We start from the raw sequence: 25729 nt of genomic DNA, 5'->3' as shown, positions 1-25729 counted from the left end.
AGCCTTACAAGTTAATCAAGAAATGAGATCTATTCACATCAAACATGCTAGTTTATTTTAGATGCGATATGTCTCGGATTCGAACCTCGATTTCAATGAAGAATCACATTGTAAATAGACCTGATGCACGTTCCGTCAATGTCAAATATTCTTTCCTTAATTTGGAGTGGGAATTTCAAAGATCTCTTTATTTCCTCGATTCAAATTACGAGGTTCGTCCCGAAACATTCTTCGTATTTCTGCAAAACGAAATGTAAATAAATATAACTGAAGTAAACCTTCATATTAGTACAAAACTGTGACATTCCACATTCATCCAGAAATGAAGTGAAATGAAGAGAGTTTTGTCTTTTAATAACGTTTAAGCCTCGTTTGGAAGCAACACAAGAGCCATTTTGGGAAGAACATCGTAAATTGGAATCCCTGTCAGATGACACCTGTTGAAGTGGAGGAAATATCAGTTAATGGACACTTATGAGCTAACCTAATTATGTCTGTCTTGTAAAGACGAAGATTAGACGAAGCTATCTGATCACCCTCAACAAATATATTAAATTCAACGTAGACCTGGTCATGTCTACAACGAATGTTCTAACTTGCTTGAAAATAATTGAATTGCTGTAGATTGAGTAAGTTGAATCAAAATTTACTGTAGTATTCAATGTTTGTTTTTACAATCGTTGTTAATATTTATTCCATTCTTGCATCACTTGCTATTTGCATGCTTATTAATTTTTTTCAAAAAATATTAGACTGTGATCGATATTTACTTTATAGATGAATAAATTTCAACATGCAAAAGTTCTGTTTCATATTTTCAAATCAATATGTGAGTGTCCAGTTTAAACTATCTGGATGTATGGTAAGCCAAACAGAATTCCTATACCCGAGCAAATTCATCATCAACTATGGAGCCGCGGTGGCCTGGTGGTAAGGTTTCGGCTTCGGTACCGCAGGGTTTCAGGTTCGAGATTCAATTCCATCGAAGAACCGTCGTGTAAGCGGGTCTGGTACATGTTAAATGTACTGGCCAAACGTCCTCACGCTGGTGTGGCGTGGTGTGGAAAGGGGAGTGCCAGCTCGGGTGTCGTCCTCGTCATCTGACCACGGCTCAAAATTATGAGGTCGGTCCCAAAATAGCCCTAGTGTTGCTTTAAAACGGGATTTTAATATAACTAAACTAATTAAACATCAACTAGTAATAGTTTGTACTTTATTTACTGTCATTAACAAATATAATGGGTCATCTCTGTAACTTCGTTGTTTATTATCTCATCTTTACGAAGTAGGTGTCCGTGGAAATTACAATACAAGGCCACAATATTAGACAAGAATTCGTTATGATCCGGACAGATAAAATTTTATATACAGTTTTAGCGTTTAAATTATGGATTCGTATGAAATTTTGAGCAAAGGATCGAATATATGTTGATATGTACATTTACATGTATGAAAAGTTGATAACTCGAAAATGTAAAAATGGTAATATGCGACATTTAGTATGTGACCTTGTTACTAAAATTTAAGCTTTGTGTTAAATTTCGGTTTCAATAACGCATAGAATATATAATAGATTTCCTTGACTGTGCTTAAAACCCAAATTTTTTAATGTGAGAGGGCCACAACTCAATAGTGGGAGACATTGATAGGAATTTTTGATAGATTATAGCCGATTTATTTAGTAACATTTCCGCTGCAGGCCAGAGACTAATTTCAAAATACACCTTTTTAGAAAAAAAATATATTTTTTCCTTTCTGTAATGCCAAAGAGGCGTGACTAATCATTAAAGGAAATTGAGAAAATTTTAACAGAGCTATTGCACAACTTTTCCGCATCATACCGCGGTGGCCCGGTGGTAAGGTCAAGGCTTGTGAACCGTAGGGTGTCAGGTTCGAGACCCGATTCCACCGAAAAATCGTCGTGTAAGGGGGTCCGTTGCACGTTAAATCCGTCATGCCATACGTCCTCCCGCTGGTGTGGTGTGGAGAGGGGGTGCCAGCTCAGGTGTCGTCCTCGTCATCTGACCGCTGTTCAAAATTACGAAATCCATCCCAAAACAGCCCTAATGTTGCTTTACAACGGGACGTTAATATAACTAAACTAATCCGCATCAGGCCGCATTCGATTTCAAAAAAAAAAAAAAAAAAAAAAAAAGTCGACACAACCTAAGCTATACTCCAGATGACAAAAGATAGTGACAAATTTCCTTTATCTAAGTCATTACGCTTTCGACACCATATTTACATGCAAGCGAAAGTATAAACCAGCGTATAATTATTCCCTTAAGTATTTCGATCAAAGCTGGTTACAGATCTATGCATTAGAAGATAAATCTGACTTTCCTGTGTTTCACTTAGTAGTTATCAAGTTCATGTAACACTCTGACAGTTGGACAGACAGATTTTCTCTGAATGGAACTCTTTCAAAATATGACAAATGTCAAAAAATTTGATCCAAAGACATCATATCAAATTTCATCTGTCTTCTCAAAACGTTTCTGGATTATCATGTTCACACATAGACAGACAGACATAATTTCAAATATGTGTTTTTCGGTCTTAAGTAGATCTGACATGTGCAGATTCATCAAAATTTTGGATCTGAATTTTTTTGGCGAATACAATACTCTATACTTGGTATATGATACAATTATATACTTGATATACGAAAACAATAAAAGATAATGAATTCAAAGGAAAAAAAACTTTCATTAAAAGTAAATTTATATTCATATAAATATTACAAAATATATACAATCCTCAATCTTATGCTCATTATTTATACATAAATATAATACATTATATGAAAAAATACACACACTTGAAAGTTAAATATAACTGCATACGAAAATTACAATTCCATACATGTATTTATTATTAAATAATGTTATCATTCAGACACTTATAAATGAGAATCACTAATTCAGAAATTGGAGCTAAACATATCTATCTGAATTAGTTCGTTTTGTTAAGTACCTCATATAAAAAACACCGACGATAGAAGGATCATTTCTAACTGTCAATTTGTAATCATATGAGAATTTTTAAAAAATGCATTCTTTTATGCATCAAACACAATTTTTGTTTAAAACAACATGCGACCTGATAAGTTGTATGTTGTTTTACATATATACAACATATTATCTGATCATAATCCCTTTTCATACTATCCGAAGCATGATGCAATTAGGTCCTTCTTCTCATGATCATTAGCAGCTACATTGTTTTTGAGTTTCGGTTGCCCTAGGGTGGTCATCAAGGCGAATAGGTGCTTCAGTTTGTACTGACGCAGAAACCATATTGGTCGATCTTTCTGCAGAATTGACTGGAGTTTCGTCTGCACAATCAGATGGTTCTTCAGACGATTCTTCCGGTGACGGTGGGATGCTCTTTTTTTCCAGTATTTTCAGAATTAATTTCTCAAAAACCTGAAAGAAAAAAAATGTCCATTAATACTTAATTTTAAAACTAGGTAAAAAGATCTTCCCGAAATTTTTTCGCTTATCTATATACTTATAATAAAGCTCAATATGTGTGTGTGTGTGTTGGCGCTCTACAGGCCAGGTCATTTGACATACAGCTATCAAATTTGGTACATGTATACCTTAGAGGTCGGGAATGTGCACCTGGGGTCCTTTTTTTGAAATTTTAATTAGAATTTTAATTATTAATTAAAAACTAACTTTCCCACCAAAAAAAATCTTCCATTTTCCCCATCGCCAACTTTTCCGCCAAAAAAATCTTCCATTTTTAAAACCGCCAAATGAGTAAGGCTTCAGGTTTTTTTCTCTCCCAAGAGTAATGAGGCTAGGGTTAACATTTTTCGGCTGATTATTTCAAACGATTCTGTTTATTTTCTTAATGTTTGATGCATTTATAATTAAACATTGTTAATTAATTGATCCTTCAGATTCATTCTGAAGTACTTTTGAATTAAAATAAAACAAATTAAAGGAAATTAAAAATTTCTAATCCGCATAGCGTTACCCCAACTGGCGTAGAAAAAAAATAACGTATTTGCGTTACGTAACTGGCGTTGAAAATTCACGCATGCGCATTGTGTTCTGAATTCCGCATTCTGTTGACAATTATTATCAACGGATGCAGGCTGGATTTAAATTTTTTTTAGGTTCGTTGTATACTTTTGTAATTAAAATGTATTTATGTTAGTTAAAACTATAAGCATATACAAAAAATATATAAATGCATCGGTTTTTAAGTAGTTTTTTTAAAACCTGTTTTCAACCGTCTATTTTAAACGATTCGTTTCATTTTCTTAGTGTTTGATGCATTTAAAATGAAACATTATTAATTAATCGATCTGCTCATGATGAATCTAAGAAAATTTTGTTGACAAATTCTTGATATATTACGTAAATTAAAAAGATATTCTTTAGTGCCCTTAAAGTTTAAACCCTGAGTGACTCTATTTTCATTAATCAGATCATAAAAAAATGCTTTGTTTCAGTAAAAAATATTATTATATTAATTGCAGATTAATTCTTTCCACTTTAATTTAACATAAATTCTACGGGTACTGACAGAAAATTAGAGAGATACATATTACGTAATGACTGAAGGCCTTTATAATATTATGAATGAATTATATGACTATCAAAATTTGAAGTTTTAAAATATTTTGATGAAGAAGCTATTAAAGCAGGAATTGCATAAAATATTTAAATATAAAAATTTTAACGAACATTAAGATTGGCGAACCGGTTGGTCGACAAATTCTTGAGATATTACATAAATTAAGAAAGATATTTTTTAGTTCCCAGAGGTTTAAATGCTCAGTGACTCTGTTTTCGTTAATCATGTTATTAAAAAAATTAAGATTTATTGACGAACACGAACACACTGATATTCACCGTTACTCTGATTAGATATTATAAAATCTGAATAGATAAACATAAACGTGTAAACAGCTGTGCGGAAACAGCGGTTTCTATGGCAAGCTGGAAAGGGAAAAGAAGTTTCTAAGACAGAACATCTGCTTTACCCAATTTTATAGAATAACTTTTTCCCTTTTTCGTTTCATTTTTTAAAAAAATTACTTATTTAATAAGAACACCTGCTTTACCCAATTTTTTAGAATAATTTTTTCCCCTTCTTCGCTTGCTTTAAAAAAACATCTATACTTATATATAAAGTTCAATGTGTGTGTGTGTGTGTGTGTGTTGCTCCACAGAAAAGACCATTTGACCTACAGCTACCAAATTTGGTACAAGTATACCTTAGAGGTCGGGAATGTGCACCTGGGGTCCCTTTTTTTGAATTTTTAATTAGAATTTTAATTATTAATTAAAAGCTAACTTTCTCGACAAAAAAATATTCATTTTCCCTACCGCCAAATGAGTAAGAGTTCAGTTTTTTTTTCCAACAGTAATGAGGCTAGGCTTAACATTTTTCGGCTGATTATTTCAAACGATTCTATTTATTTTCGTAATGTTTGATGCATTTAAAATTAAACATTGTTTATTAATCGATCTTTCAGATTCATTCTGAAGTACTTTTGAATTAAAATAAAACAGAATAAAGGAAATAAAAATTTATAATCTGCATAGCGTTACCCCAACTGGCTTAGAAAAACTCACGCATTTGCGTTACCATAACTAGAGTTGGAAATTTACGCATGCGCATTGTGTTTTCTGATTGTTGATATGACAACCAATATCAACGGACGATTTAAATTATTTTTAGATTAGTTGCATGCTTTTGTAATTAAAGTGTATTTATGTTAGTTATATATTTTTTTGTATATGCTTATAGTTTTAAGACCATCGTCTTTTAAGTAGTTTTTTTTAACCTGTTTTCAACCGATTATTTTAAACGATTCGTTTTATTATTTTTTTTAGTGTTTCATGCATTTAAAATTAAACATTGTTAATTAATCAATCTGGTCATGATGAATCTGAGAAAATTTTGTTGACAAATTTTTGAAATATTACATAAATTAAGAAAGATATTCTTTAGTGCCCATAAAGCTTAAACGCTCAGTGACTGTTTTCAATAATCATATTACAAAAAAAAAATACTTTGTTTCAGTAAAAAATATTATTATATTAATTGCAGATTAATCCTTTCCACATTAATTTAAAGTATAAATTCTATGGGAGCCAACAGAAAATTAGAGAGATACGTATTACGTTATGACTGAAGGCGTTTATAATATTATGAGTGAATTATATGCCTATCAAAATTTGAAGTTTTAAAATATTTTGATGAAGAAGCTATTAAAGTAGGAATTGCATAAAATATTTAATTATTTAAATTTTAACGAACATTAAGATTGGCGAACCGGCTGGTCGCCAAAGGCAGCTAGTTTTTAATAAAGATATTATCTCTCCTTTCGCATAAAATTTCGAAACCTTGGTCAAACCCGTGAACACTGCAAGTGCCCAAATTTTTATTTTCCAGGTTCCTGACATGAATATTTTGCACTTCATAATATGGCGAAGAAAAAAAATTATGTATTTGGAACATTTTGAGGCAAAAAATTGCAATGAGATTTTTATGCCGAATTTCAATAGGTAACAACAAAATCATATATCAAGTTATCTATGTTGATGAGGTATTTGATCCATCGCGTTTAGGAGACCTAAAATGTCCGATAAATACGAAACCCATCACTGAATTTGGTTCAATATTTGATAAGTCCAATTCAATATATGATTCGGATATATAATTAAATTTATTCCGGCATAAAATTTGGAAACCTTGGGCGAGACTATGAAGATTACGAGTGTCCAAATTTTTATTTTGCAGATCCCTGACATGAATATTTTGTACTTAGTACACAGCGAAGAAAACAAATGGTCATTTTGAAAATTTTGTGTCAAACTATTGAAATAAAAATTTGACGCCGTATTACTATAGTAGTAACAAAATCATCTATCAAATTAACTACGTCGCAGAGGTATTTGAGCCATCGCATTTAGGTGTCTCTTAATGTTAAATAGACAGTCAATACAAAATTGAATTTGGCTCAATATTCAATAGATTCAATTCAATATTTGATTCAGATATATAATTAAATGTTAAAAGATCCATATACCAAATTTCATACATTTAGCTCAAAACATTTTTGAATTATGTTCACAGACAGACATGATGTCAAGTGAGCGGTTTTCGAAATCAGAAAAGCCTAAAACATGAAGATTCGTTAAAATCTCAAGGTCGAATTTTTCGACGAGAAAAAAAAACTACGAGAAACTTAGTGGGGAAACTTCGTAGAAAAAAACTACGGGAGATTGATTAATGGTCTTCAAAGGTTATGAATTTTTGCCAGCACAGAAAAATCCTAGAAGTTTATGTCTAATATGTAATACACTGAAGAGCCAGAAACACTGTTACAGCATACATATAGGCAAATAAAATAGGCATGCAACCAATAACAGCGTAATATTTTTTGTTCGATAGCGTCTATGTAAAATCACTAGTATTTGGTAAAGTTGTTAGAATGATTCTTGCTGCTATAATGGCAGATTATTGCATATTCTCAAATGGCATATATATTGTACAATAACTATTGCAAAATGTGCTAAAAATTATTATGTTGTAATTTGATAAAAATTAGTGAAGGACTTTTAAAGTATTTATACTTTCAATTAATAAAGAGACATTTTTCTTTTTGAACAATTGTTAGGTGACAATCTTAGAACCTTTTTCAGCAATTTTAACTATCATTGTAGAAAATGTTTTAAACAATATTAAGTTACTATTGCTAACTCATTTTCATCAGTTTTCAGCTCTACTTGTAGACACTTTTTTTTAACTCTTTAAAGGACCATTTTTTTCTAGTCATATTATATTAAAATATTTTTAGACTTGAAATTAGAATAAGAAAAAGGATTCATTTAGCTTATTAGATAAATTTAATTTGATAAATTAATTAATTTGGTTAATTAATATATAAGTATCAAATCAAGGCACATTATTTTGTCTGAGGTAAAGAACTGAAACATCTAAGTTTCTGACTTACTAAAAAAAATTGTCAGAACTTGTGTCAACCTACATAATTTCATACAAAGATTGATAAATTTGGTGCGAAGCATACTTCCCACGACCCTAGAAAGGGTTAAAAATAATTTTAAGTTGAAAAGCAAAAATAATGTTTGCGCAATTTTCAATTGTAATTGATTATACGTTTACAAATTTTAGTTACTATTTCAGATTTCTTTTCAGCAATTTTTAAATTTTGCTTCTATATACACCTTTTTACCCAATTTTCAATACGTATTGTAGACCTAATTTACTTAGAGGAGAAAATATTTTCGAATTTCAATAAACTACTGTACAGAAATGACAAAAAGTTGAAAAATTATGCAAGAAATTATAAGAAAACTAGCCGCCTTTGGCGACCAGCCGGTTCGCCAATCTTAATGTTCGTTAAAATTTTAATAATTAAATATTTTATGCAATTCCTACTTTAATAGCTTCTTCATCAAAATATTTTAAAACTTCAAATTTTGATATATAATTCACTCATAATATTATAAACGCCTTCAGTCATAACGTAATATGTATCTCTCTAATTTTCTGTTAGTTCCCGTAGAATTTATACTATAAATAAAAGTGGAAAGGATTAATCTGCAATTAATATAATAATATTTTTTACTGAAACAAAGTATTTTTTTGTAATAGGATTACTGAAAACAGTCACTGAGCGTTTAAACTTTATGGGCACTAAAGAATATCTTTCCTAATTTATGTAATATTTCAAGAATTTCTCAACAAAATATTCTCAGATTCATCATGACCAGAACGATTAATTAACAATTTTTAATTTTAAATGCATCAAACACTAAGAAAATAAAACGAATCGTTTAAAATAATCGATTGAAAACAGGTTAAAAAAAACTACTTAAAAAACGATGTTCTTAAAACTATAAGCGTATACAAAAAATATATAACTAACATAAATACAATTTAATTACAAAAACATGAAATTAACCTAAAAATAATTTAAATCATCCGTTGATAAGGATTGTCATGTCAACAATCAGAACACAATGCGCATGCGTGAATTTTCAACGGAACGGAAGTTACGGAACGCAAATGCGTGAGTTTTTCTACGCCAGTTGGGGTAACGCTATGCAGATTAGAAATTTTTAATTTCCTTTATTCTGTTTTATTTTAATTCAAAGGTACTTAAGAATGAATCTGAAAGATCGATTAATTAACGATGTTTAATTTTAAATGCATCAAACATTAAGAAAATAAATAGAATCGTTTCAAATAATCAGCCGAAAAATTTTAAGCCTAGCCTCATGACTGTTGGAAAAAAAACTGAAGCCGTACTCATTTGGCGGTGGGGAAAATGAAAAGATTTTTATGGCGGGAAAGTTAGTTTTTAATTAATAATTAAAATTCTAATTAAAAATTCAAAAAAAGGGCTATCCTATCTTTTAAGTTAGATCAAACTGCACACGGTGTGCAAATTTGATTAAAACCGGTTAAGTAGTTTAGGAGTCCATCGCGGACAAACAACGTGACACGTAATTTATATATATTAAGATAACGCTCGTGTAATTATATCAATATAGATTTTTTTTTAATATTTTCAATAATTCTTATTTTATTTAAATAATACTTTACGAAGAAATTAGCTCAATATTTCAATAAAACATTATACCTTTAGAACTAGGACCCTCAGATTCCTGAAATTCTTGTTACTTACGGGAAATATCATGAAAAAGAAACTTGAAAACATTTTAATGGTTTAAGAAATTTCTTCCGAAGTTCTTCAGTTTTCAAATAAATAATAGTTTATGCAGGAGAATTAATTTGCTTTATTATTATTGTTGTTGTTGTTTTATTGATAATATACTTCTTCCACATCACATTTCTTTAAAAAGCTATGGTTTAAATGTACAGAAATCGAAATCTTGGAAGTCTTATTTATTATAGGAGATAAAATGTAATTGAATTCCTTAAAATTTCAAATGAGTTGTTGAATAATTTCTTAGATGCAATTCACTTAATGGTACAAAATTATTTTAGGTTGGAGTACTCAATAATAATATCTTTCAAAAGTAAATAATAACTTATTCATAGCAATTTGCAATGCACATATTTCAATTGTTTTGAGAAAAAAGTATCCTGCCTCATATGTTTTTCCTCTAAAAATGTTACTTTAAAGCCCGAAGGAATTTTGTTGTTTCTTATGGCACTTGTCATAGACAAGCCCGCTGACAAAATCAACGATCTTAAGCCGAGATATTTAGCGTCTCTTGTTTCAGTTGCGCCGTCTAAGGCCAAGAATATGACTTAGCTACTCAGCATCACAAACTTCTTTTACGGGGTGGTTCATTCATAGATCGCAATTTAGACCTAAATCCGAGAACCATCATCTCTGAACCAATACCCCTAGTGGTATTGTGTAGACTTGGAGGACTTTGTGACTACGACAGATTTATACATGCACCAGATACCATATAATACCATATACACGGAGAGTCTTCGGTATCTACCAACCATGCTATCCTGGTCTAAATGTATTTATAGCAAACAAAAAAGAACAAATACAATTATTAATTCGATGTCGAAACAAATCATACTTCATCTACGTTTTCATTGTCCTTCGCACTTGTTTCACTATACTCCAGTCCCTCGTTCCTTGCAAAATTTTCGACTGTGGTACCAGAAACCCGGTTTTGTTTCACAAGGTCAGATTTATTTCCAGCTGGGAATAAAATTTCAAAAGTCAATAAGATAAACAAATTAACATCTGTATCATTGCTCCATTTTGTAACAATTTCTAAATAAACTTTAAAAATTCACTTAATAATACATTTTATAATACATTTATATATAATCTTATTTATGTTTTAAATATTTAATAACTACAAACTATTAAATACCTATGACTACCGTAGCTTCGTTATTTAATTCCCTTATTTGACTTAACCAACTTGTAAGTTCGAGGAACGTCAAGTATCTTGTCGTATCATATACCAAAAGAACACCATCAGCTGTCCTATAATATCTGAAAAAAGAAAATGAACAAAAGTATTTATTAATTACTTGTGAGGACATTGTATTCCTGTACAACTAGCTCTGATCTCACTCCTTGTGATGACTCTTTCTTTTGTTCTTTCATAAAAAAGAATTTGTTAATAGACCAGTCGAATTGTACTTTAATATGAAAAAAGATACACAACAACAGTATTGTTACGGATTCCGGGCTTCTTTCGATTTGTTGGTCTATGAAGAAACAGTCCTTTAGTAACGAACGATGACTTTTATTAAACACGAAGGACGCGCGTACAGAGACAACAAATATACAGCTGAAACGTACACAAGCAACACACAGCAGAACACTACAACAAACAGTAATCGGTAGTAAAAACAGCCATAGCACCCAAATCAGCCAGACAGAATTCGGCATGAGGAGGTAATCTACGTTACCTACGTAGATACGGTCTCTCCAAACGCCTGCAATTCTCCACTGTCTCCTCTCTTTAGCTGTATGCAACTGCCGACTCACTACTACACGACTGGCTACTCCTCACACTACTCGATGCTGCTTCTATAATAAACACCAGGGTTTAGCACACAGCTCAACTCAGCTTGCGCTTCGCCATTGATTCGCTATGTGACTCTAAACCTTCCGTCGACTCTTTCCGCGATTGTCTTCATGTTAGACTGCCTCCCTTTTATAGTTCCCTGAGCGGGGCAATGAAGGTTCTGGAACAATCAGGCATATTTTGGTTTCTATTGGCTCGATCCCCAGAATTCTGAAAGATTCCAGAAATATCTATTTTGCCGCCAAAATTGCCAAATTCGTGTCCAAGTCGCCAAATGATCGCCAAGTTTGTCGTGAAGCCCTGAGAAATTAATGATTCGGCATTCGATCAGCATCCAAAAGAGCTGCTCGCAAAACGGTCTTTCCAGTGATTGAACTAACCCTGCTGAGTAGCAACATTACAGACTTGCAACAGTATTATTGCTTTAAGTTTATGAGATCCAAAATAAGCTTTTAAGTTTGCAAAGGGTATGTTAGCGGATAAAGGCGGAAGTGGAAACATCGATTTTTCCTGTTTAAATAAAAAGCTATTAGTCTGAGAGATGAAATTTTAAATAAAAAAGTTGCATTTATTAAAAGGACATATAAAATTAGTTGTTATTAAGTCAAAAGTTTTTTTTACAAAAGTGTAAATTTGGAAAAATATTTTAAATTTAAGCAAAATTTTTAAAATTAAATAAGTGGTGGAGTTTGCACGAATATTAAATTTATATCATTAAATATATAATTTTTTGCATTTTTAAAAAGCTCAGAATCATATTTTTCCGACTCAGAATCAGATCGAGATTCATGATTTTCTGAGTTAGAAAACATCATCTTTGAATCAACAGTTGATAGAAGAGCAAAATATTTGTTTATTCTCAAGGTTGATATTCAAGCGTTTGCGCTTTCAACTAATTGATTTGAGAGAACTTTTGGCTCTGAGTAAATATATCCAATCAACCGGTTGACTGAGTAAAGTGCTAATACATATTAAGTGCTGATCAGATTGGAAATGATAATTATATTTAGATCAGCAATCATTATTATCATTATTTATAGACAACCATTATCTGTCCATCGACATCATATGTGAATAGAAGAACTAAGTATTTGATTGATTTTAAGGTCGATATTCAAACATTTGCCTTATGAAAATAGCTTGAGTTTAATACACGAAAAAGCGATGTTGCAGCATTTGACCAAAAAAATTACGTTTTCGTGAGTTAATACATAGAAGATATGTGATTTTAAATGAATAAATGTAAGCAGCATATGAGAAAAAATGAATAAAATTGGATTCTACTCTGAAATATTATACCATGATAAGGTTTTAAGTTCCATTCGTCAACCTTTACATTGTTTTCAAAATTTACTCTTACTTTAATAACAGTGATAATGCGCACACACAAAAAATATAGTTATTATTGTTGCTTTCTTGTGATTTTAAATCCAATAACTAAAACAATTGTTATTTTAAAATATGTTCATAAATATGTCTAATAATTAATTGAAATTTACGAAAAAAATTTATGAAAATCAGATTGATTGATTCAGAGGAACTGAAATTCATGACCAAGGATATGCTTTTACGTAAAATAATAAAAATAGCGCATGCTTTAAATGAAAAAAAAATCCCTTTTTTTTTATACATAAATAAGTTTTTCCTTTTCATTTAATTCAATGACATAAGTTATCTACCACGCAAATTGCAAAACTTAAATAAAATATATTAAAAATTTATAAAAAATAATTAAAAAATATATAAAATTTTGAATATATAAATTATTAAAATAATAGCATGCTTCATCAAAACTAAAACTCAAAATATTTACTTACGAATCGACTATTGATTTGTACCTTTCTTGTCCAGCCGTATCCCAAAATTCAAGTTGTATTGTTTTGTCATTAAGGACAACCGTTTTAGGGTACCTGAATACTCCTAATGTACAGTCTTGCCCCTCTACAACAAAGAAAAATGCAAATTAAAGACAAAATACTGAAAATGCGAAGGAAGTTTTATGTATATTTTTTAAAATTTCTCTCGCATTAGTCAGTTAGTCTAACATCGATTTACTTAAAAGAATGTTTTTTTTCATTAATATTAAAGTCCCATGAGAGCTTTTCCTAAAATTTCATAGGGAATTAATAATTAAAAATTATATAAATAGGATAAAGTATTGATTATTAGGTAATAGTTACTTAAAACGTAAAATACTGATATTAAATATTTCCCTTCGCCAATATAGGTGGCCAATACACATTCACTTTTGTCAGTATTTACCAGTTTAGGTAAATGGACTACAGTCCGCATACAAAAACATTAATATTACTGTGTCTTTTATGTTATATTTGCATGCAATAATAACATTTGCATGCATATTGTGGTGTTCTAATCTGCTGGTAGCAATGAACAATAAAAATACGAAAAAGAAAAAATTTAAACTTTTAATAACTATGCAAAGGCATTCATCAACTAAAGCTGAATTTTACCGAGAAAGACAGTTTATAGATTATTTTAGAACTATCTCCATTCAAAAGTTCATCGAAATTTTTTTTTGTTTTCCTTCCAGCTTGTTTTATTTTGATCAGATATATTTTATACTAGACGCCTTTGGCGACCAGCCGGTTCGCCAATCTTAATGTTCGTTAAAATTTTCATAATTAAATATTTTATGCAATTCCTACTTTAATAGCTTCTTCATCAAAATATTTTTAAACTTCAAATTTTGATAGGCATATAATTCACTCATAATATTATAAACGCCTTCAGTCATAACGTAATATGTATCTCTCTCATTTTCTGTTGGCTCCCACAGAATTTATACTTTAAATTAAAGTGGAAAGGATTAATCTGCAATTAATATAATAATATTTTTTACTGAAACAAAGTATTTTTTTTTGTAATATGATTATTGAAAACAGTCACTGAGTGTTTAAACTTTATGGGCACTAAAGAATATCTTTCTTAATTTATGTAATATTTCAAAAATTTGTCAACAAAATTTTCTCAGATTCATCATGACCAGATTGATTAATTAACAATGTTTAATTTTAAATGCATCAAACACTAAAAAAAAAACCCAATCGTTTAAAATAATCGGTTGAAAACAGGTTAAAAAAAACTACTTAAAAGACGATGGTCTTAAAACTATAAGCATACACAAAAAATATATAACTAACATAAATACACTTTAATTACAAAAGCATGCAACTAATCTAAAAATAATTTAAATCGTCCGTTGATATTTGTTGTCATGTCAACAATCAGAACACAATGTGCATGCGTGAATTTACAAAGCTAGTTACGGTAACGCAAATGCGTGAGTTTTTCTAAGCCAGTTGGGGTAACGCTATGCAGATTAGACATTTTTATTTCCTTTATTCTGTTTTATTTTAATTCAAAAGTATTGCAGAATTAATCTGAAGGATCGATTAATTAACAATGTTTAATTTTAAATGCACCAAACATTACGAAAATAAACAGAATCCTTTGAAATAATCAGCCGAAAAATCTTAAGCCTAGCCTCATTACTGTCGGGGAAAAAAACTGAACTCTTACTCATTTCGTGGTAGGGAAAATGAATAATTTTTTGTCGAGAAAGTTAGCTTTTAATTAATAATTAAAATTCTAATTAAAAATTCAAAAAAAGGGACCCCAGGTGCACATTCCCGACCTCTAAGGTATACATGTACCAAATTTGGTAGCTGTAGGTCAAATGGTCTTTTCTGAGGAGCGCCAACACACACAAACACACACACATTGAACTTTATATATAAGTATAGATGTTTTTTTAAAGCAAGCGAAGAGGGGAAAATAACTATTCTAAAAAATTGGGTAAAGCAGGTGTTCTTATTAAATAAGTAATTTTTAAAAAAAAATGAAACGAAAAAGGGGAAAAGTTATTCTATAAAATTGTGTAAAGCAGATGTTCTGTATTAGAAACTTCTTTTCCCTTTGCAGCTGTGTTGCCATAGAAACCGGCGCACAGCTGTTTACACGTTTATGTTTATCTATTCAGATTTTGTAACATCTAATCAGAGTAACGGTGAATATCAGTGTGTCCGTGTTCGTCAATTAATGTTAATTTTTTTAATAACATGATTAACGAAAACAGAGTCACTGAGCATTTAAACCTTATGGGAACTAAAAAATATCTTTCTTAATTTATGTAATATCTCAAGAATTTGTCGACCAGCCGGTTCGCCAATCTTAATGTTCATTAAAATTTTTATATTTAAATATTTTATGCAATTCCTACTTTAATAGCTTCTTCATCAAAATATTTTAAAACTTCAAATTTTGATAGTCATATAATTCACTCATAATATTATAAAGGCCTTCAGTCATAACGTAATATGTATCTCTCTAATTTTCTGTTAGCACCCGTAGAATTTATGCTTTAAATTAAAGTGGAAAGAATTCATCTGCAATTAATATAATAATATTTTTTACTGAAACAAAGAATTTTTTTATAATCTGATTAATGAAAATAGAATCACTCAGCGTTTAAACTTTATGGGCACTAAAGAATATCTTTTTCAATTTACGTATTATCTCAAGAATTTGTCAACAAAATTTTCTTAGATTCATCATGAGCAGATCGATTCATTAACAATGTTTACTTTTAAATGCATCAAACACTAAGAAAATGAAACGAATCGTTTAAAATAGACGGTTTAAAACAGGTTTTAAAAAAACTACTTAAAAAACGATGCACTTAAAACTATAAGCATATACAAAAAATATATAACTAACATAAATACATTTTAATTACAAAAGCATGCAACGAACCTAAAAAAAATTTAAATCCAGTCCGCATCAGTTGATAATAATTCGTCAACACAATGCGGAATTCAGAACACAAAGCGCATGCGTGAATTTTCAACGCCAGTTACGTAACGCAAATGCGTGATTTTTTTTTTCTACGCCAGTTGGGGTAACGCTATGCGGATTAGAAATTTTTAATTTCATTTATTCTGTTTTATTTTAATTCAAAAGTACTTCAGAATGAATCTGAAGGATCGATTAATTAACAATGTTTAATTTTAAATGCATCAAACATTAAGAAAATAAACAGAATCGTTTGAAATAATCCGCCGAAAAATACTAACCCTAGCCTCATTACTGTTGGGAGAAAAAAAACACGGAAGCCTTACTCGTTTGGCGGTGGCGAAAATGGAAGATTTTTTTTGGCGGAAAAGTTGGCGGTGGGGAAAATGGAAGATTTTTTTGGCGGGAGAGTTAGTTTTTAATTAATAATTAAAATTCTAATTAAAATTTCAAAAAAAGGGACCCCAGGTGCACATTCCCGACCTCTAAGGTATACATGTACCAAATTTGATAGCTGTATGTCAAATGACCTGGCCTGTAGAGCGCCAACACACACACACACACACACACACACATTGAGCTTTATTATAAGTATATAGATTAAAAAAGAAGAACTCTTGCTTGTAACAATATTTAAATATATTTAAAGGATAAAATGAAGTATATATATATATAGGGTGTTCATTAATTATTGTCGGGGTTTCCGTATCTCATAACTTTCGAATAAAAAATATTACGCAAAAAAAGATTACGTATTCGTAAATTACAACTCAAAGAATGTTATTAATGATATTAAAGTGTAAAGCTTGCACAATTTGCACTTTGTAGGCATTTAGCTGAAGGCGATTATGTATTCGTAAATTCGCTGAACAAATTTTGACTTTTGATAATCGTGCGGGTTCTCCGAGCCCCATATTCTACAGTTATGTTTATTCACTTTTTCTGACACATGAAAAGTGGATTCGTCACTGAAGAACCATTTCCGAAGGTAATTTTCATCATCCTCAATTCGAGTCAAAATTTGTTCAGCGAATTTACGAATCGATAATCGCCTTCAGCTGAATGCCTACAAAGTGCAAATTGTGCAAGCTTTACACTTTAATATCATTAATAACATTCTTTGAGTTGTAATTTACGAATACGTAATCGGTTTTTGCGTAATATTTTTTATTCGAAAGTTATGAGGTACGGAAACCCCGACAATAATTAATGAACACCCTATATATACTGGTGTCAAAAATAAAAGATACTAAAGCATTAATTTTTAGCGATCACTCAAAAAAATATTATTAATATTTAAAAAATTACTGCCTTGTGTTTTTAAAGAATATTCAAAGCAATGAAAGCATTTATTTACGTTAACAAATGCCTAATGCAAATAAGACATTTATTTTCCGTAGAGAAATGGTTCCTACTTGAAACAGCTCGCGAACAACTGATTTTAACGAAAATAAACTGACAAGGTGAATTATGAAGCGAATCGTTTATATGTCTATTGTTGAACAGTCTCAAGTGTCCCTCACTCAACAATTAAAATTAGCTAAAGTGATAACGCCCAATCTATGGAACCGAGTCTAGATTACAATTGCCCTCAACTGAAAAACTAATCTCCAAAATACTACAACACTTATAAACACTATCAAAAGCACGACACTCGAAAGAATCAGCAGTTGCAAAATTCTTTTGCTCGCTCGCTGCTGCTTCTGGAAAAATGATTTCTTAGGAATTTATCTTCATATTACCAGCTAACAATATTCTTTGCGATTGTTTTCCCTTTCTATGTGGAAACAGAAGATAGGCTGCTTTTTAAAGATGTAGGATGTTAGCCAATTTTACTGCCTTCACTGTTGAATCATTCAGCACACATAGCGATTCTTGTAGAATCTGAATCTGGAGACAATGAATTGCCAACTACCATCCATGCTGTTAGTTCCAATTCGGGGAAAATTGAATCTATGTGTGTGGAGGGATCTTGTAAACGGCAGTATCCTTCTACATGTCTTTAAAGTGGGATTTGCTTCCTGACAGATTTAACTTAGGATTCAGGATTCTTGAGCAAAATGTGACGAATCTTGTAAACGGCAGTATCCTTCTACATGTCTTTAAAGTGGGACTTGCTTCCTGACAGATTTAACTTAGGATTCAGGATTCTTGAGCAAAATGTGACGAATCTTGTAAACGGCAGTATCCTTCTACATGTCTTTAAAGTGGGACTTGCTTCCTGACAGATTTAACTTAGGATTTAGGATTCTTGAGCAAAATGTGACGAATCTTGTAAACGGCAGTATCCTTCTACATGTCTTTAAAGTGGGACTTGCTTCCTGACAGATTTAACTTAGGATTCAGGATTCTTGAGCAAAATGTGACGATTTTAAATTTACGGGTGATAAGGCAAAATTATAAAAAACTCATTTTATGGATTGTTTTTTGGTGGAAAGAAGATATTCAACACAAGGTGTTTTATAAGCAAATTCATAACTTTTGTAGATTTTTTAATAAATGCATGCAAGTATGCGTTGTTCTATTTTTAAGCAAGCAAAAGTAATCTCTTTTTCGAATCAATATGTCCTCACTTCGTTTGAGACAAGAATCTAGAAAAAATAATTTCTCAAAGGCTTATTAGGAAAATAATAATAAGTCAAATGAATATCATTTTGGATTTTGAAAATGCGACGGTATTTAGTTGGCAATATGCTGGTTGGTTCGTTGTGAGTTTTAGTGGCGCAAGAGCCAACCTTGGCTAAACTGCACCTGTCGTATGGTTAGAATATTGATGATCGTGGAATAGAAACAACGTTAAAATAATTGTATCAAAAGATTTTTAAAAGAATTACTTTAAAAGATTGAATTTCACACGGTAAAAAGTTAAAAAATGTCATTAGATAAAATGATAAGAACTAGATATATCTATAAAAACCAATGGCCCTTAAAAACTGAAAAAGATTTCCATGGAGCTTTACTCCCGCTAAGTCTGACATTGTTAGTGATGAAGTTTTTAAAAAATGAATACGCTGAGTATTAAAATTTGGACACTCATTCGAAATATGATTAACACTAAAAACAGTATTGCAAGTAGGACATGTAGGAATGCCCTTTCTCCGAATAGTAAATATTTGTGCGTGAAACGGGTGTGCCCCACACGCAGACGAGTCAACTTCACATCATGTCTTCACAAAGGCAGAGCCGATCACAAACAAATTGCTGGTTAAACAGCATGCAACTTGTTATTGACTTTTTGATCCCATGTTTCCTGAAATAATCCATATATGAAATTAGCAAAGGACCTCTTGATATCACAAAAATCAAGAGGGCGCTGCAAAAGTAAGGAGGCATCTCTAGCAGCTTTCTCTGCCAGTTCATTGCCAAAAAACCCGACATGGCTGGGAACCCAACAAAAAAGAATGGAGAAACCCTGATTCTGGATAGTGCGCAAAAAGATGAATATTTCGTGAACAATTGGGTGTATCCGAAAATGGAAATTAGAGAGCGTTTTCAATGAACTCATGTTAGTACTTGGCAATATGCCAAGTACTAACATGGAATCGAAATACTGTCAATGATCATAGCACTATTAAAAGATAATTATCAGAATATTTAATTCTGGGTGACAGAAGGATGCTTTTATTGAGGACTCTAATCCAGTATTCCTGGCTAGAATCCATTTTTCTTTATTCATAGGGCTATAATCGATTGCTCAAAATTCAAAATTTAGTTATCATGTTGGATTCTTTCCTAACATTAACAACATGTTTAATTATATTGCTGACAAACTATTATTACCAATAATACTATAAATCTTTTAAAAATCTATAATATTTGCAAATGATATAGCAGGGAAGACTGCATAAATACAATGCCTTAACACTTTACTGAAGATTTGTGAGATAAGATAAAAAATTAGGCTAAGAATTTTAGGATAAAAACTAACCAATGAAATGCGTACTCCCAATTGAAACCAAGAGGCATCTTAGATTCCTCCTATTTTCCAACAATATAATGCTCGTCCGTATACAGTTCGAATTGTTCAAGTTTCCCTACGTTACTTTCACTTTTCCATAGCTAGCTGATTCGCCGTATTTGCCTGTATAAAGCATGTGTGGACTAACTGAAACACCGGATGCCACCATGCCACTCTGTACATTATTTGGAGTTGACTGTTTAGGATTCGTAGGCACATCAGCCTGGAGTCAACATTAGACTTGGAGTCAATATAATACTGGAAGGTGTTACGGCAAGTATTTCAGCATGAGATGGTATCATTATGAGTATTAAATTTCATTTCAACCCGATGCTATTTTCAATGTACCTGCGTACATATCTTAAAGTTACAGAAATGTTAGTTCTTTACGGAACTGAAGTGTAACATAGATTTTTCTAGTCAATGAACATTTTTCTAATTAGAAGAATTGCATTTAGATGCATCCTGTCCAAACCTAAGTCTGCGTTATGAATTCTTCAGCCAGATTTATCAATGGGTTTATGGAGTTAGAAAGAATAATTTGATTGCTACTTACCAATAAAAACGCCTTGGTTGAATCGTAAGAGCAAAGAAGTTTTTCCAACTCCTAAAATTTTCATAAAACATTTTTAAAGTATAAAAAATAAAAAAAAAGCCTTTCGTATAAAAAAAGCAGATTATTTTCAGTTTTAATAAAAGAAACTATATACTAATTTTATCAGAAAAGACAAATTATATCGAACTAATTTAATATTAATTTTTAATTAATATTTTTTCTAGTATTAATAATAATACTATTAATATCAGATTGTTTGAAGGGAATTGATGGGTTATGTGTCTTTATGAAAAGAGAAATTAATAATGTATTTTGCTATCATTATCTTCCTACGTGCAAGATTTTCATTTATAGAATCCTTTACTTTTTACCCAAGGGAATCTAGTATGCGAAAAATTATTTAAAATTTAATGAATTCTGTTTTAGAAAAAAATTTATGTTTATATTTATTTTCCGAAATTCATCTATGAAGATATCAGTTTTTTTAAGGAACAAGCTATTTATTAATAAATTATTTATAAATTCGTTTTCAATATAGTTGTCTTGAATAGCTTAATACAAATTTATAAAAATATTCCATCATCTGAAATTTTAGACTGAATTATTATGCTTTCATTTTAAATGCGTCGCAATGGTGCACAGGTGACAAACTGTTTAAGTTATATTTTCAATAAGATACCATTCGTTTTTAATAACCAGTAATTCATATTTCAGACTTGCAACAAGTATTTAGTTACATGAGGATTTAAAAATTTTAGTATTTATAGAAAGGAGCAGATGGATTAAGAAGTTATAAAGAAAAGCAGTTAAAAAAAAAAAAAAAAGGTAATTTTTTTTTTTTGTGATCAGGGTAACTAATAATTTTAGGATGTTAAGTGACCTTAAGTAAAGATTGTCAAGGTCATTTTAAAGAACGCTAATGAAAGATAACAAGCTCTCAGCTTTCATGTAAATTTTAGGTCACAGAATTGATGTTCAAATATTGTGCAATAAAATCAAGTTAAGAATTTGGTTCATATGTCGCATTTGTTGTTTAAATTCATAAAACAGAATTGAAATTTTTGTTAATTATATGCATTATACAGGTTTTTTAAAATCAAAAATTCTCAAAATATCTAGTGAAGTTTATAATAATATACATATACAAATTGTAATATATGTATGAAAATCAAAATAAATTAAAATGTATCCTACGTAGTTACATTTTTTTCCAAATAACTGTAAAACACAAAAGCATAGAGTATATTCCTAGTAAATTCCGCTATAAGAAAATCGTTCCCTCAAAGTTGAACTGTGAAATAGTATAATTTTCCAAGGAAATACATGTTTATTTATTCAAATTATATTGACAGATTGTTTTTAACTAATGGCAATAATGGTTATATGGTTAATATGGATATCATATGCTGATAAATTCATGGAAGTAGATTTTTTGCAACAAGTAGTGTGCAGCAATAAATCACCTAAAATTGTTTAGATTCGATATGCATGTATACATTCTATATTTTTAATCATTAATTGGGTTTCTCTTAAGTCATTTTTTGCTGACTTGTTACATTTAAAATATTATTCAACACAGGATCAAAATTATGTAAAATGGAGAATTAAAAAACGTAGATTATTCATAAGGTAGATATTTGAATATTACAAATATGCATTGAAGTAATGTGATTTTGTAATATTCAGTTATACACAGTATTAATTATATAAGACTATTTTTTACTTCCTAGTATATAAAGAGAAAATATGTAAAGGCCAGTGACGATTCTCCGCATTTTAAATCTTCTTGAGTTTAAAAACCTTTTCTAGGTATCTTTAAACATAATAATTTTATACCAAATCTCATAAATCTAGATTTGTATGAAATTCTCAAAGAAATCCATTAACAATAACTCCGTCTGTCTGGTCATGTGCATATGATCCAGGTAATTTAAAAATATAGTAAATTGAATGAACTATATGTATGATTTTATTATGAAAGCTGTAGAAATATGTCAAATTTTGAGCCAAACTTGTTCAAGAATATTATGTTAATTGAATTGGATATACGCGTGTAGGTGAAAGAAATAATCGAAAAGTACATAAAATAGAAAAATAAATTGCTAATAAAACTTTATTTCTGTATAAATTTTTTTGCTCAATAGATAAATGAGAAAAGGCTCTGTTCCAAAATGCATATTTGATTTCAATTTACGATGAGTCTCTAGTCAAAGTGCGATATTTATGGAAGTAAACACAGAGAAGAGCAACGGAAACACTTGCTGCTTAATATCTCTGGTTTGAATCAGGTTAAAAAAGATTACATTTATCAAAATCAAATGATTCAACATGATTTCAAATTGCATACAATAATATACAAAATATTGAAATTGAAAGATCAAAATTGAACATTTGAATAATTCAAATGTTTCAAAACTTCAAGTGTTCATTTGAACAAAACATTGAACATTTGAAAATATCTTCTTGTAAAGCAAAATTATACAATGAAAAGAATTCTTAAATAACAATAATTTCATAAAAAATGTTCTTTTTTTATATTTGATATTTAAATTTATCTTTCAGTTTATTTCTTATTTTCGATAGAATGTCTTAGTTATATATTTATACTACATGAAGATTCTACGCTCAAATTTTAGAGAATGTCTTCAAAAATTCATTTTAAAAAGATAGATCTCTAAAGATCTAATAAAAAAAGAAAATATTTTTAAAAAATATAAAAATAGTATGTTTTAATCTTTTGACTGAAATAGTTCGGCAACCAAGCAATGTTGTATCAAAACACTCCAGAATCTTGCCTGTCATTTAAATTGTGATTTTGAACTTTTATCTTTTGATATGCAATCTTGAAATAACTTTTGAAAATATTGTGTTTTGGAAAGGATAATTAAGTTCAACTAAGCTTTTCCCCTTAAAAGTTTTTATTTATTCATTTAAACAACAAAAACAAAAAACAAAAATCATCAAATAAACTTTCAAAATAGTGTAGGTATTTTACAAGATATGTACTTAAACGAATCTTCATTTTTATTTCGAAAAAAAAATTTCTTACAAAAATATCTAATAATAAATGTATTTCAAGAGGAAAACAATATCGATCGCTTCCTCTATAAAATATATGTACTCATATTCTGAATGTAGAAAAAGTCAGAAAGGAAAATTCTTTAAAAGCTAAATTTTAATGTCTAAAAATCATTCTCAAAACATTTTAAATGTGAGTTATCTGTTTTTGATTCAAAAGAAACAAACTTCTACTTTAATTTTAGTGATAAGCTGAAAAGTAAATTTTTTATTTGAATACTTTTGAACATTTTAGTTCCTGACTTAAAATTTATTAATAAAATTATTAAGAAATCTTCGATCAATTTTTAAAAATTTTTACTAACAGCCAACGCCAAGAGTAAAGATTCAAAATTAATTTGAATTTATTGATTAGGCAAAAATCAAATTCTAAAAATGAGAAAGTGGCAGATTTTCGAACAGGTAGTTTAGGGAATTATCTGGGGCTGCTGGTCTAAAACTAAAAGGAAAACCACAGGCTATGATGATATGAAAATATGAATTACTTTGTTATCGATATCAATGATGGAAATTTATATAATTTTGAAACACTAAAGTATCCTAATTATTCACAGATGCAGTAATTTCTGACAATAAACGCGTGGAAAGAAATAAAGTCATTCTTATGGCAAATATTATTTGATGATACAATTTCCTGGTTAGTTAAAAATTTGAATAAATCGTAAAATCGCTTGATACCAGTTGCATAACAGATCATAATAAAAACTCATAACATATATAGTACAAAAAGACAAAAAAATTTATAAATACATGAAATAATATATAAATGCATGATACATAATACATTAATTACATAAATACATAATACATAAATAATACTTAAATACATTAATTTTTTAAAAATAAAATTACAATTTCATGTAAAATATTAAAATCAGATAAATAAATAATAAATTCATATATTTGACAAATAAGTGTAAATCAGATTTTATAAAACTCTATAATGTTACCAATGACTAAAAAAAAAAATGTTTACTTATCTTTAATTCTTTTTTTTTCCCAATTTTTAATCCTTTGTAATTTTCAAGCTCTTTTTCTTTGTTTTGAAACAAAGATTTTAGCAGTCAATCACAATAAAGAGTACAGAAGAATTACACTAGAATCACATTCAATATCACTTACCACTGTTTCCGAGCATAATAATTTTCACATGGTAATCAACAGACATTTTACAAATAATATATACTTTTGGCATATAATGAACTTATTGTTTGTATCCTTTTTGGTTTATAATGAATGTAACACGACATTTAGTTACATTTCTATGGTTGAAATGGAGGACCTGACTTCAAGACCGATAAAAAGTCATTCTTTTGTTATCAGTGCTTCTATCAGATAAAGCTCTTGCACTCTATGCGGTTTGTAATTTTTGTTTTCATAATTGGGGAGAAAAAAAATCAGTACTATGCGGATCAATACAGTTTAACGAAAACCTTAATAAGCTTTCATAATTATTTTCGAAACATGATAAAAGAATTTGTGACTCCATTTTTTTTTAAGGTTTCGCATAATCTGTTTAAAACCTAATTGTTTTGATTTTGCTTTAATGCTACTAAAAGTGTAAGTGGTTCGTATCTAACCAAAGGACTGCAGTTTACATATCACTGCTAAAACTCATTCTGTCCGTAATGGCAAAGGAAAATAAAAATTAAAAGTTAACTGAGGAAAATAAAACTGATGAATAAATTAATGAAAATAAAAACGGGTGGATAGAAATAGTGATTAAGCATTATACTAGAAAAGGTGAAAGTGAAAAGTGGCAGAAAATTGTTGATAAGCATTGCAAATCAAAAG

General features: G+C 29.9%; 1 protein-coding gene across 2 annotated transcripts; it reads right to left on the bottom strand.

Annotated features, from left to right (window-relative positions):
* Positions 1–2749: 2749 nt before the first annotated feature.
* On the bottom strand, positions 2750–25218 carry LOC129966777 (ras-related protein Rab-1B-like). Of its 2 annotated transcripts, none has more exons than XM_056081339.1 (6): positions 25058–25218; positions 20858–20908; positions 13370–13472; positions 10866–10990; positions 10563–10687; positions 2750–3428 (listed from the first exon to the last, which is right to left on the bottom strand). In XM_056081339.1, the coding sequence occupies exons 1-6, from the start codon at positions 25128–25130 to the stop codon at positions 3210–3212; spliced, it is 696 nt and encodes a 231-aa protein (XP_055937314.1). In that variant the 5' UTR covers positions 25131–25218; the 3' UTR covers positions 2750–3209. The 2 variants fall into 2 exon arrangements, with proteins under 2 accessions (XP_055937314.1, XP_055937313.1); XM_056081338.1 differs by having other exon boundaries at positions 2752–3428; positions 13349–13472.
* Positions 25219–25729: the final 511 nt, after the last annotated feature.

Source organism: Argiope bruennichi, chromosome 4, assembly GCF_947563725.1.
Source record: "Argiope bruennichi chromosome 4, qqArgBrue1.1, whole genome shotgun sequence".
Classification (NCBI taxonomy): Eukaryota; Metazoa; Arthropoda; class Arachnida; order Araneae; family Araneidae; genus Argiope; species Argiope bruennichi.
This window is presented reverse-complemented; position numbering and strand designations above follow the sequence as displayed.